The sequence below is a fragment of the Selaginella moellendorffii genome, unplaced genomic scaffold (assembly GCF_000143415.4).
Source record: "Selaginella moellendorffii unplaced genomic scaffold, v1.0 SELMOscaffold_161, whole genome shotgun sequence".
Lineage (NCBI taxonomy): Eukaryota > Viridiplantae > Streptophyta > Lycopodiopsida > Selaginellales > Selaginellaceae > Selaginella > Selaginella moellendorffii.
Window position 1 is genome coordinate 48706 of NW_003314422.1, and position 11926 is coordinate 60631.

Here is an 11926-nt window from a genome sequence, read left to right on the forward strand (position 1 = left end):
CATCTCGGGCAATCTTTGTGTAGTATCTCAATTCTTTCCTTTGCTCAAACAAAACTGTGCATCACATCGTCTCCCCCGGAGGGAGCTCCGGATGCTTGGCAGGCATTCCGAGTATCCGTTCCATGTCGTAGCGAACTTCGATGTTCCGGATGCTGTATCCCACCACCATGAGCCAGTATAACAATCTCGCCAGTTCTTTCGCGCTCGTCTCGGTCGCAGTTCTCTGTGAGTGATCCATCGCACAGGAGATCTAAAGAGAGAAAAGCATATGGCTGCTACCTTTAGCATTGCAGCGTCCGAGATTCTTATCAAGCGTTGCACGAATGTGTTCATGGCTTCCACTGCGTCCTCCCCGGCGCTAGTTGTCAGCTCCTGCGAACTCAAAAACTTCTCATCCAAAACTTTAGGAATGAACGGAGGTTTTGAGTACCTGTAAGTTTTTGGGCTCCAGGTTTTTCAAGTAGTCGAGAAGCTCGTTCTGGCCAGACACCTTGCCTCGCTCTAGTTGCTGCTGAAGCTTTTCCACCTCCGACTCTAAGAACTCGATGTATTCCACGGCGTCCATAGCCACCGGGCCATCTTCTTTGTGCCACTTCAAGACGCTCCCCTGGACTTGCGACTTTTGTACCTTACTCTCGAATTCGGGACCAAACTGGAACGAACACAAAAATCATCTTTGGTATCAGACAAGACTTACGAATATCATTTCATCTTGCCTTCTCGTCTTTGGGGGCCGGAAGTGCCGCCTGTTCTAGACTTTGTTGCAACTCGATACGGTACTGCGCATTTCTAAACATATATCCTGTCATTAGGACGCTATACATGAGCTGAGCAAGATTCTCAGCCACCTAGAAAAGCACAAGTTTTTTAACCACGAAGAAGGACCAAAAAACTAAAACCATTACCGTAGTGATAGTTATCTCGAAAAACTGTGGAGGAAGCGTTCCAAGCATGTTCGTCACTGTCTTTCGCATAGCCTCGACCACCTAAGGTACAGAAAAAAGAGTTTAGTTGACAGAAAAATCACAAATCTTTACCTGTTGAGGAGCTTTTTGGATGAAGAGTTCCATGAACTCGGGCTGGACATTTTGCACATACTCCAGCAACATATCTCTCCTAGTCTTGGACTGGAAGAAGAAATCAAAAGCATTTCCTCCCAATCAGTATAGAATCCATCATATAAAAAACCCATAGAAAGAAGAACATTCTAGTCGAAACAAGAGAAAAATCCAGAGCTCCAAGCAAGAAAGAAGAACCTTCTAGTCGAAACAAGCAGGAGAAAAAAATTCTAATCGAAAATGCAGGCCTAAAATTTCTTACAAGAGATCGATTGCCAGCGGACGAAGCAGAGGAAGAAGTTAATTCATCGCCAGACGATGCCGATGAGGTAGCCGCGGCGCAGCTAGAATGCTTCCTCCCGCTCCGCCATAGCCCTATTGCAGAAAAAGCCCTGGACGAGCTCCACGCCTGCTTTGCCCGATTGTGATCCGGCCAAGACGCCAAGGAGGAAATGGCGCTTGCACTAGTCGAGGAAACGCATGGCTTGAGCCAGCACGCCGGTTGCAAGCAAGCCATACCCTAGCAATCGCCTCCGTAGCGCTGCTCGCTTGATCAATCCGCCATAGCGTCTGGAAATTAGGGCTCATAACTGGAGCCTGACGTGTCGGGGTTGCTACCGTCCGATGGGGAAATCGACGGCCCTGCAACCACCTCTAAGCTAGGGTTTAGGGTTTAACGCGGATCGCTTTTTGATTACTTTACTCCTTTTTTTTGTTCGTCCTGGAAGATTCTAGCGTAACGCAATAGAACAAGGATCTTGATCTCTTCTGGGCAAAATCTTGATTTTTGTCAAAGTGTCCTGTAATTTGCAGGAGCTGGATGGAATCAGGAAAAGCTATGGACGAGAGCTCAAGCCCACAAGTTAGTCTTCTTCCAAGGTTTCCTCTTTTTGTAAAGTGGATCTCCACACTGAGAGTTTGCTCTCTTTTCTTCTTCTCTCTTTTTTTTTTTCTCTTCGTTGCAGGGATGAATCTCAAGTGGGCGATCGCGATCGCCACAGTGGCTGCCGCTACATTCTTCGAGCTCCTTCGCAACTTCAATAGATTCTGGTATGAACCAAAGCTCAAGCCCGGGCAAGCTCCACTTCCTCCAGGCTCTCTCGGATGGCCAATCTTTGGAAACATGGCATCGTTCCTTCGGGCTTTCAAGTCCCACAATCCAGACTCTTTCATCACCAAGTATCTCCACAAGTTAAGCTCTCTCTCTCTCTTTTCTCATGAAAAACTCAAGCATTTTTCTTATGAAAAACTGAAGCTTTTTGCTTTGGATCTTCTCCTTCTCAAAGGTACGATCGAACAGGAGTCTACAAAGCATTTCTCTTTTGGCAGCCAACAGTGCTGGCGACTACTCCAGAGACATGCAAAGTGGTTCTTTCGAGGGATTCTTTGTTTGAGACTGGATGGCCGAGCAGCACAAGGAGACTTATCGGCACGCGATCTTTCGCTGGAGTTACCGGCGAGGAGCACTTGAAACTTCGCAGGCTCACGGAGCCAGCGCTGAGCAATCCCAAGGCTCTCGAGGATTACATCCCTCGCATGTCCAGCAACATAAAGAGCTGCCTGGAAGAATGGTCGTGTCAGGAAAGAACTCTCTTGCTCAGGGAGATGAGAAAGGTATGTTCTTGCTCAAATCGATTTTGAGTTGGTCTCTGAATGGGAATCTATATAGTACGCGTTTCGTACCATTCATGATATTCTTTTCAGCAAAGATTCGGGCCTGGACGTGGAAGAAGTTTCATCTCTTTACTATGAAGGGAACCAAGGAATACGTTCTCTACCGATCAACTTGCCAGGAACTTCGTACAATCGAGCTCTTAAGGTAAAAACTTTGCTTTTCCCAGGCTTGTCTCTCCAGCCTATGATAACAACCTTTTTTCTGTGCAAGGCTCGCAAGAAACTCGATGTACTGCTTCACCGAGTTCTCAACAAGAGAAGATTTTCGGAGAAACCTGAGAAAACAGACACACTTTCGCTGCTTATGGATGCCACTGACGAGAACGGGAAGCATTTGGACGACAAGCAAATTGTAGATTTGCTAGTGATGTATTTAAATGCGGGGCACGATTCGACTGCTCATCTCATACTGTGGCTACTGATTTTCCTACTCAAGCACGAAATTGTCTATGACAAAGTTAAGGTAGTTTGTTTCTTTTCTCCTCTCTTTGTTAAACACCGTTTTACTGCTGACATGCTGACAGGAAGAACAAGAGCTCATCGCGTCTCAAAAACCTCTTGGAGATTCGCTCTCTCTATCGGACGTGAAAAAGATGTCATATCTTTCAAGAGTAAAGTTGCGATTCATAGCTTTGTCTCATTTTCTTTTCCCTTTGCACCAGGTGATCAATGAAACCTTGCGAGTGGCTAACATATCTCCAATGGTTTTCAGAAGAGCTGTGACTGATGTCGAAGTTAATGGTGATTCTTTCCGGTTCTTAGTTTCTCTAGACTTATAAATCGTATACAGGCTTTACAATTCCTAAAGGCTGGTATGTGGAGCCTTGGTTGAGACAAGTTCATATGGATCCTGCCGTGCACTCCAATCCTCAAAACTTTGATCCGGATCGATGGGCTGTAAGTGTTGTCTTTGTTTTTGCGTTACTGTGACAAAACAAATCCCTGCAGAGAAATGAAGTTCGTCCATTCACGCACTTACCATTTGGACTTGGAAGTCGAACATGCCCAGGGAACGAACTCGCGAAGCTCGAAGCATGCATTATAGTCCACCATTTGGTGCTCGGCTACGAGTAAGCAAACTTTATTTGTACGTGTATCTTTACGTGTTTGGTCACTGTGTGCTTGTGCTATTTGCAGCGTGAAACCGCTGAATCCAGATTGCGAAGTAACTTTCCTGCCGCATCCAAGGCCCAAAGACTACTTTCCAGTTCAAGTTCGCAGACGTAGATAAATCGGTGATCACATCACGCAATCGAAGGACAGATGAAGACTCGAAGGACAGATGAAGATGTTTACTCTCGAGAAGCAATCGTTTAATGGAAGATAATGCAGAAAAATCTCTTTTTTATCAGCTTTTCTAACCTTTCTTTTGGATAAAAAGTACCTTTCCTGAGTGGAGAGCTGGCAGGAAATTCAAGGAAGCAAGCTTGCTGCGAAGAAAGCGTGGTAGCTTTGGTTATTTCTAGAAGACGAATGTAAGAAGCTCAAGAAATAGGTCCGTTTCTTAGAGTGTAAGTTGCCCTCTTTTGGAAGCTAAGCTATAGAGTAAAGGGTCTTTGTGTTTTCCCCATGTTAGGACACAAGGACACGAATGGCGCTCGCTTCCTCCATCTCTAAGGCAAGTCACACCGAAAAAACCAAGAATTTTCTATCTCATGGGCTGTGAAATTCACAGGTGCTCGAACGATTCAAGCGGAATCCACGCGCTGCGATCACCGACAGTGGTAAATCCAGGGAGAAGGCCAGGATATCGTTTCCTCGATTGGAATTCAGGGAGAGGGACGAGGCCAAGTTTGATCTGGTGGCACGGCTCGACTTGACGCTCAGAATCTCCATGCTGTCCAAGGTGAACTCCGAGATCCAGCGTCGCTCCTTCTCGGCTTTGCTGCTCTTCACGGCGGTGTGTCTCATCGGCCCTTCGGCGGCTTTGGCTATGGAGGTGGATGATATTCCAGAGTATGGCCCAGGGCTTCCAAAGAAGGATTTAGTCTTCCATGGGGGAGTTTTTCTCGCTAGAGTCCAGAGGCCAATGGCATTGTCAACCACGGCAACTTCACTGGCCAGTGAATCATCTCGCGGCGTGTTTATGGAAGAAAAACTCGACGTGGAAAACGAAGAAGAAGAACTCGAGGAGATTCTTGAGCTGAGTATGGTGGTGCCAAGATCCGAGCTCACAGCATTCGACGTGTTTATTAATCTCCCACAAGCGAGCGAGAGCTCGCCGATCACTCTCCCGGAGTTTGTTGGCTCGTTTGCGAGTGGCGAGATCGATAGGCCAGGGTATCGACGAGTGAAAGTTCGGTTTGGAATAGGTGACAAGATCAAGCTGCTCCATCTGGAGAAGGAAAGGAGTGTTCTTGTCGCAATTGTTCGTCATGGAGCTACCAAAGGCGTGGAAATCACGATTAAAGACATTGATATAGAGCTAGAATAACAACTATAAATCAGGAAAGACTCATCGTACTGTACTTTAATTATAATAAATCAATACATCCATTTCAAACAAGAGTTATTTTTGGTTTGCTTAAGCATGATTAGGATGGTAGTGAATATACCTATAATATGTCTGAATATTCTAAGATTTTTTACCATTTAACAGTTGTTATTCATTTAGATTAATCTTGTATTTATAATTTATAAACATGTTTATAATTTATAAACTTTCCTAAACACTTCTTAGTATATTATTTTCTATTCTACCATCTAATGGTTAATATGCAATAAGATTAATTTTGATTTATAAATTATAAACATTTTTTTATAATTATTGATCGATTGGATTATTAAACGAGACTACTATTAAGCAAACCAAGTGTTGTTGCATGCAACATGCAGCAAATTAATCTTGAAATAATTTAAAATAACTTGAAATAACTTGAAATTTTGGTACATGCCCAAACCAATTTTCAAGTTTCAATGAGTATGAGGATAAAGAGACTGTAAAGTACCCAGGTACATGCTTTTTACAGCCACTTTGCTAACACCTTGTCACCAGATCTAAAGCATCACCTCTCACAATCCCGGAGTTTTATAAATTGAAAAAATGAACACTATTAAATATGAAAAATTCTAGAGGCCTTTTGATTGTTTTTGTGGCTTGGATTTCAACTTGAACCTTATAATCCCCCAAAGTCTTCCAACTACTGCCTCCTCATGCCGTGGGGAGGACACGCCTCCAACCTTTTCTTGGGGCTAATATATACCTATTTTGAAATGTAGCATACTTCAGCATTTGTGGTTGCTATTTGCTCTTGGCAGAAGAAAAACAGGAGACTTTCTACATGCTCAACTCTAGCCAATTATGATGGTGAAGATGTTTGCAATCACAACCCTTTTTGTCTCCTACAGTCACCATAACAGAGAATTCTTTGCTAACTAAAAATCCAAAATGCTAGCTTGGAAATTGGATCACCAATCACCAGTCCCAACCTATGCTGTGTGCTGACACAGAGATCTCCCAAGAGCATTGCCACTGCATGTGAACCATGATTTACAAAACACAATAGTACATATTGTAGCTCAAGTTCCATTTCAATCATATTAAACACATGTTAATTTCTTACCTCAATCCAATCAATGCTAAGCCAATTTGTACCAATTTGCCATTGGCTAAACAAACATCCACAAATTTTTTATTGAAACCATGCATACTAAGACTACGCTGGGCACTTTTTTGGCAGGAAGAAGTTGTTGCAGATTTGCAAAAACTTGAAAAACAGCTACTATAGAGCTATACTCTTGACTCTATTGGGGGGGGGGGCGGGTGCAAGGGATGCCATCCTATGCTGGAACTTGCACTAGAATTGCTCAACCATGTGGTTGACATTGCATTGGAATTATTCAACCTTATGGTTAACACTGCACTAGAATAGCTCTATCCTATAGTGGACTTTGCATTGGAATTGCTACATCACTAACAAAGCTCTTTTATGGAATTGTCTCCTCTATTCTATTTACATTTTCTCTATTTAGTCATGGAGCAACCTCTTTTACACTCTCAGCAGGAACAACATTAGGGGTGGACATGAACTCAAGATCTGGTTTCTCTATTTTAAAAGACAATGTCTCCTCACTGGCTATAGTGTGGTGAAGAGAAGAAGCAAAAGAACATAAACAAGTAAGGTAAACGAATTTGAGTGGTTTTGGCTTATTATATAATGCTAGCATAAAGATTTCTAATCACTGCAATGATTGCAATGAGTGATAAATATCACTTGCAAACTACTAACTCAAAGGAACTCTACAGAAGGCTTGCTCCAGCTCTATCGCTCCACAGATGCCATAAGGCCATACTCCACATCCAACCAATTAGGCTTCATATTTGTCTTTTTTAATTCCCTGGTTAAACTCCACCATGGGAGTGTGGCTGGAATATATGACACTACTGAGGAAGCCACAAGGGCATATGACCGAGCAGCAGTGGGATTCAAGGGAATTCATGTACATCTAAACTTTCCCAAGGACCTCAAAGAGCAATTTAAAATTTTCTTAGGAGGGGACAAAATGAATATGCTGCAAGGGATATTTCCTTGTTCCAGGTATAGAGTCCCTTGGAATATCTTGCCTAGGTAGAGAGTTTCTATCTCTTTGATGTTTTGACTAATATGGTTTCCTTGCCTGTGTGTTGACTGAACATTTGATTTTCTTTGTTATGAGAAAAAAACAAATTCTAGACATCTGCTATGGTTACATGAAAAGTCAACACTTGTCACACACAACAGCACCTTAAACACATGTCAAATTCGCATCTTAGCACACTCTAGCTAATGAGCACACAAGTTGTGCCACCCTCTCATTGGCCTAGCAAACATTAGGATGTGATGAAAAGAAGGTTTACTTAATTAATCTTTTGGTATTTAACATAAATATATTGATAAAAAAGAAGTGTTTTAATCATAAACCATAAAATATATAGCTTAAAATATTTATTTATTCTTATTTAATATAAAAAATACCACAAAAAATAAAACTCAAAATAAACTAAGTGTTATAGTAAATTATTTATATATTTTAAGATGTTTTTTCCTTAAAATCAAATAAATAATAAGCCTTTAAATTTTTATTTTAAATATAAATTATGTCTATTAATTTCAGTTGACCAAAAAGGTTTATCAGGATAACTTGGAATATAAAACTAAATTACAATCATTTTGAAGGCTCAAAAATGTTAGAAATATACAATTAAGATTCTTTTTACAAAAGACGTTTCTTTTCCACTCTATATTATATAATGATAAAAAAAACTATTAATTTAACTCTGAAAATAGCATTTTAATTTGTTATTTATTTTAATTTTAATTTTTATAAATTATATTTTTGCCAGAATAAAGTACAAGATTACATCTTAAATTTAGTAGTAAAATATCCTTATTATTGGGAGATATTAAAAATTATCTTGGATTTTAGAAGGAAAAGCTTTAATTTTAAAGTATTCATAAAACACAAAAAACATTTTTATTTTCATTTAAATTATCAGTTTATGTAAAAACAAGCTGAGCGCTACACACCCGGGGCAAGAGGAGAAATCGATTGCTAACACTGAGTCGGCCCGATCCAGCTAACAGGGAGCGATCTAGAGCAAGAAACTATGAAATTTCGTTGTGATCGAAATGTGTGTACCACTTATAATTATACTTTTATAAATATTACAATCATCTATTGATTTTGGTTTATTAACTGATCCACTAAAATAATATTCAGGTTCTGATATACCATCTCGGTCATAATAAATTTTTAAATTTTTAAATGTAATCTTTATGGAACTTGCTGAAATTAATAAATTTTATGAAAATATTTTCAAAATAATCTTCCAAAATCTTTATATAAAGAATTTCCAAAAGTATAACCATTTTCTCCACTTGATGCATAATTAAGAGCATTTCTTGAATAACATGAAATTTTGGTTAAAACAATTCCACTAGTTAAAATTACTGATATACTATTAAATAAATTTAAAAGATAGTTATCATTTCAATCAATAGCATGTATTGATTCATCAATAGCATCAACAATTGTACTCATATCCACATTATTTATGCTATTTAGAAAATCAAATTCTGGATCATCACCATATGTTACTGTCAAAAATAATATTATTACATAGCTGATAATAATGTTTTTAGCCATATTTATTAATTAGAAAATGACTATAATATATTTAAGAGTTTAAATTTTATTTATAAAAGTATTTTTCTTGTTTTTTCAAATTCTTATTTGGATTTTGCTTATTTTAAATAAAATAAAGTTTTAAAAATTATAAAGTCCTGGTCTTAAGATAAAGGCTCCAATATTAGCACAACAACTCTCTTTTTCCATGAACAATTTTCATGCACTTTCTTTTCCCAGATTGTGATGCTGAATTCACCACGTCCCAGCTTGCACCCCAGCCTTGATCGAGCTTCCGGTGTGCTGCGTCTTGTATCAAAAGCTCCAAAAGGACCAAATATTTGCATGGCCTGACCTTGTGTTTTACAAAATCAATGTTTTACTCAACGCTCAGGCTGACTGCATTGTGGGAATTCTAGCGGCTTTCACGCGTCCTTGGAAAGCATTTGCCTTCAAATCAGAATCTGGACCGTGCAAAATAACAAATCAAGATTATATATTTTCAAGCTCCCTGATTTGGATTGAAAAATGCAACAGTCCATCCACACTGCCTTCCTTTCAAGCTGCTGAACCTATTAGTAGAACTAACGCCAATCAAAAGGTTACACTTATCGTCCCCGTGAAGGTCGCCAGAGATAAGCTTTGTTTGCCATGACTTGTCGACTCGTTTGTACTTTGCCCGCATTTTCACGTTGATCCTCATCGGAATTTGGCCGGAGTCTAGATCGCCCTTCAGTTTTGTGGCAAGATCAAGAGGAATGGTGAGGTTGAAAAGTTGGAGAGGCGCTTCAAAATGTGTGATGTTTCGAGGTGGCTGGACAAACGGAGATGCGTAGGCTCTTCCCAGCTCGTAGCCGCGATAGACAGCAGCGATTCGCAAGTGCCAGAAATGGACCCCCATTTTCTTGTTTGCATTGCGAGACCAGACCTTGAAAGTTAGAGATGCCGAGTCGATCCTGGATCCTTGTGAGCTTGAGTTGCTTGCGCTAAGATTCGAGAGGACTGCGTCCTCCAGGATGTGGTGGACTTTTGAGCGGTTTACGACTGCACTGACTGAGCTAAAGAAGATGATCACAAACAACATCGAGAAGAAGAGGCAGCAGCAGAAGCAGCAGCAGAAGCACTTGCATGACGACATTTTACCTACGATTATGAAGCTCAAGTGGAATCGAGGGAGGTTTCAGATCTCATATGGGATGGTTTAGAGTGTACGTTTTCAACGTTGAAATTTGTGTAGCGCATGATCTTCCTGGAAGTAGCTTGCACGACCATCACACGGTTTGAAAGATGATTTTGTCAAAGTACTTCATGGTATCATTTTAGTTCCACTGTTGGTTTCGAAAAGAAGAAGCAAAGCTTTACAAGATAGAAAGAAAGAAAGAAAGAAAAGTAGTGATAAATCAAACCAACTACTTTATAATACTTTGCTGGTTTTCTTATTCTTGATTGAGAGCTCTGAGAGACCTTTCAGTCTCTCACGCAGCTCTTGCTGCCGTCGTCCCAGGACCATCCAACATAGCACTTGACACAATCACGTCCACTCCAGTGCCACCCATTGTCATATTCGCATCTCACACATCTACTACCATTCCAGTGCCATCCACCGTCTTCGTCGCAATTCTGTGACACGCAAGTGTTTCCATTCCAATGCTGGCCACCGTCGCAGGAGCACACAGATCCTCTCCAGTGCCGGCCGCCATCGCAAGAATTATCATCATCAGCAGCAGCAACATTACATTCCATTGCGACATAAAACGCCACACACAAAACGCTTGCGACTACGAAACCAAGCTTGAGACCCATTGCTTCTAACTCCAACTGATTATACATTGTGCTTATATACTAGGGAATACTCTTGGGTAAGACCTTAGTGAGGCTCATCTCTTTGTTTATTGTGTTTACATGGTCGTGTAGTGCCCACCAAGAAGGATAAGATTGGAATTCACCAGGTCCAACGTTTATATTGTTAGCATCTATGTAAATCTTCCGGACAAAGAAGATTTCTCCAACTTACCAAGTCTAACGGACGTCAACTTGTTACAGTATTGCTTTTGCTGGCCACAGTAAAATCCATGCAACTGATTTTGACTAATATTCGATTTAGTGTAATACAAAACAGAGACAGTGTCAAAACTATGTATTTGGCTCTAATCCTTTTTCTTCTCTTTAAACAGTTGCATGAGCAGCGCAAAGAGCATGGACATGAGAATGTATCCCCATCTGGGGCCTTCGGAGGAATTTGAAGCTCCAGCGCCACAAGTGTCGAAGTGATTATAGTTTGATGTGGATGAAAGCTTTGGTAAGTTTGCTGTGTTGGTTTGAGACGAGGATCTTGGATGGATGATGATCACAGCAACAAAGATGATGAGAGGCAGCAGTATAGCCCAAACGGAGAATGTTGTCAAGCGATCTTTCAAGCCCGGGATGCCTTTGCCTTTGAAGAGAAACAGAATGGAAAGAAGTAGCAGTGGAACCAAAGGCGATGGAGGAGCTGTGGCGGCGATGGCCATTCTAAAAACTCCACAGTCAAATCATCAAAGCACAATAAAAGCAGTGGTGATTCTCATCACTTACCACTCGAAACTTTTGTAATCCCCCTTTTGAAACTCGAGAGATCATAAGATCCCAAATCACGAAGTTTTGTCATCCACTGTTCGCTGTCGCGTAATCTGACCACAGCACAGAAACTCTAGAGTTTTGCCTTTTCAAAGAAACGAAAAGAAAAACTTGACCCGCGAATTCTTCTAGCTTTTTTTTCTACTCAGCGTGAGCGACTTCGAACTGGCAAAGGTTCTCCAGCCACAATCGCCCAAGTGAATTTAAGACTAGATCTCATGAACAACGAATGCATAGAACGAATTGGAAGAGAAAGCACGCCATGAAGAACAAATGGAATTTGATTACAACAATATACCTGGCCTGGCTACAAAAATGTGGCAGTAGGAGTGTGGAAGTAGTGTCATTCCTCGTCCAAGAGAATGGGATTTATCAAGGGATTCATCTGTGCAATATACACAATCGCCCATCTGGAAAAAAGAAAAAAAAGAGTATCAGTTTGAGAGAGAGAGAGAGAGAGAGAGAGAGAGAGA

General features: G+C 40.8%; 4 protein-coding genes and 1 long non-coding RNA gene across 9 annotated transcripts; 2 read left to right on the forward strand and 3 right to left on the reverse strand.

Annotated features, from left to right (window-relative positions):
• Positions 1-4: 4 nt before the first annotated feature.
• LOC9663352 lies at positions 5-1640 on the reverse strand. Of its 2 annotated transcripts, none has more exons than XM_024667168.1 (7): positions 1321-1640; positions 1038-1127; positions 906-986; positions 717-848; positions 431-652; positions 280-372; positions 5-223 (listed from the first exon to the last, which is right to left on the reverse strand). In XM_024667168.1, the coding sequence occupies exons 1-7, from the start codon at positions 1573-1575 to the stop codon at positions 62-64; spliced, it is 1035 nt and encodes a 344-aa protein (XP_024522936.1). In that variant the 5' UTR covers positions 1576-1640; the 3' UTR covers positions 5-61. The 2 variants fall into 2 exon arrangements, with proteins under 2 accessions (XP_024522936.1, XP_024522935.1); XM_024667167.1 differs by having other exon boundaries at positions 280-387.
• A 145-nt stretch (positions 1641-1785) lies between these two features.
• On the forward strand, positions 1786-4078 carry LOC9663367 (ent-kaurenoic acid oxidase 2). 3 transcript variants are annotated; one of them, XM_002993464.2, is made up of 10 exons: positions 1786-1937; positions 2024-2249; positions 2345-2672; positions 2728-2877; positions 2944-3195; positions 3257-3343; positions 3395-3473; positions 3523-3629; positions 3681-3802; positions 3870-4078. In XM_002993464.2, the coding sequence occupies exons 2-10, from the start codon at positions 2026-2028 to the stop codon at positions 3961-3963; spliced, it is 1443 nt and encodes a 480-aa protein (XP_002993510.2). In that variant the 5' UTR covers positions 1786-1937; positions 2024-2025; the 3' UTR covers positions 3964-4078. The 3 variants fall into 3 exon arrangements, with proteins under 3 accessions (XP_002993510.2, XP_024522941.1, XP_024522942.1); XM_024667173.1 differs by having other exon boundaries at positions 3257-3473; XM_024667174.1 differs by having other exon boundaries at positions 1786-1920; positions 3257-3473.
• Positions 4079-4139: 61 nt separating this feature from the next.
• On the forward strand, positions 4140-5238 carry LOC112343542. Of its 2 annotated transcripts, none has more exons than XM_024667176.1 (3): positions 4140-4227; positions 4309-4350; positions 4408-5238. In XM_024667176.1, exons 2-3 carry the CDS (start codon positions 4324-4326, stop codon positions 5164-5166), a joined length of 786 nt encoding a protein of 261 aa, XP_024522944.1. In that variant the 5' UTR covers positions 4140-4227; positions 4309-4323; the 3' UTR covers positions 5167-5238. The 2 variants fall into 2 exon arrangements, with proteins under 2 accessions (XP_024522944.1, XP_024522943.1); XM_024667175.1 differs by having other exon boundaries at positions 4141-4243.
• Positions 5239-9339: 4101 nt separating this feature from the next.
• On the reverse strand, positions 9340-10399 carry LOC9663353 (NDR1/HIN1-like protein 26). Its single transcript, XM_002993479.2, has 2 exons — positions 10317-10399; positions 9340-9895 (listed from the first exon to the last, which is right to left on the reverse strand). Exons 1-2 carry the CDS (start codon positions 10397-10399, stop codon positions 9340-9342), a joined length of 639 nt encoding a protein of 212 aa, XP_002993525.2.
• A 578-nt stretch (positions 10400-10977) lies between these two features.
• LOC112343535 lies at positions 10978-11503 on the reverse strand. Its single transcript, XR_002991312.1, has 2 exons — positions 11412-11503; positions 10978-11348 (listed from the first exon to the last, which is right to left on the reverse strand). It is a non-coding gene; the product is annotated as an uncharacterized LOC112343535 (long non-coding RNA).
• Between the last annotated feature and the right edge of the window lie 423 nt (positions 11504-11926).

Coding starts and splice junctions, on each gene's coding strand:
- LOC9663352 (XM_024667167.1), bottom strand. CDS start 1,575: ATGGCTTGCTTGCAACCGGCGTGCTGGCTCAAGCCATGCGTTTCCTCG. Junction 987..1,037: donor TCCAAAAAGCTCCTCAACAG/GTAAAGATTTGT, acceptor TCTGTACCTTAG/GTGGTCGAGGCTATGCGAAA. Junction 653..716: donor CGGCCCCCAAAGACGAGAAG/GCAAGATGAAAT, acceptor TGTTCGTTCCAG/TTTGGTCCCGAATTCGAGAG.
- LOC9663367 (XM_024667173.1), top strand. CDS start 2,026: ATGAATCTCAAGTGGGCGATCGCGATCGCCACAGTGGCTGCCGCTACA. Junction 2,250..2,344: donor ATCACCAAGTATCTCCACAA/GTTAAGCTCTCT, acceptor TCCTTCTCAAAG/GTACGATCGAACAGGAGTCT. Junction 3,196..3,256: donor TTGTCTATGACAAAGTTAAG/GTAGTTTGTTTC, acceptor ACATGCTGACAG/GAAGAACAAGAGCTCATCGC.
- LOC112343542 (XM_024667176.1), top strand. CDS start 4,324: ATGGCGCTCGCTTCCTCCATCTCTAAG. Junction 4,351..4,407: donor TCGCTTCCTCCATCTCTAAG/GCAAGTCACACC, acceptor TGAAATTCACAG/GTGCTCGAACGATTCAAGCG.
- LOC9663353 (XM_002993479.2), bottom strand. CDS start 10,399: ATGACAATGGGTGGCACTGGAGTGGACGTGATTGTGTCAAGTGCTATG. Junction 9,896..10,316: donor ACGACGGCAGCAAGAGCTGC/GTGAGAGACTGA, acceptor CATCTTCTTTAG/CTCAGTCAGTGCAGTCGTAA.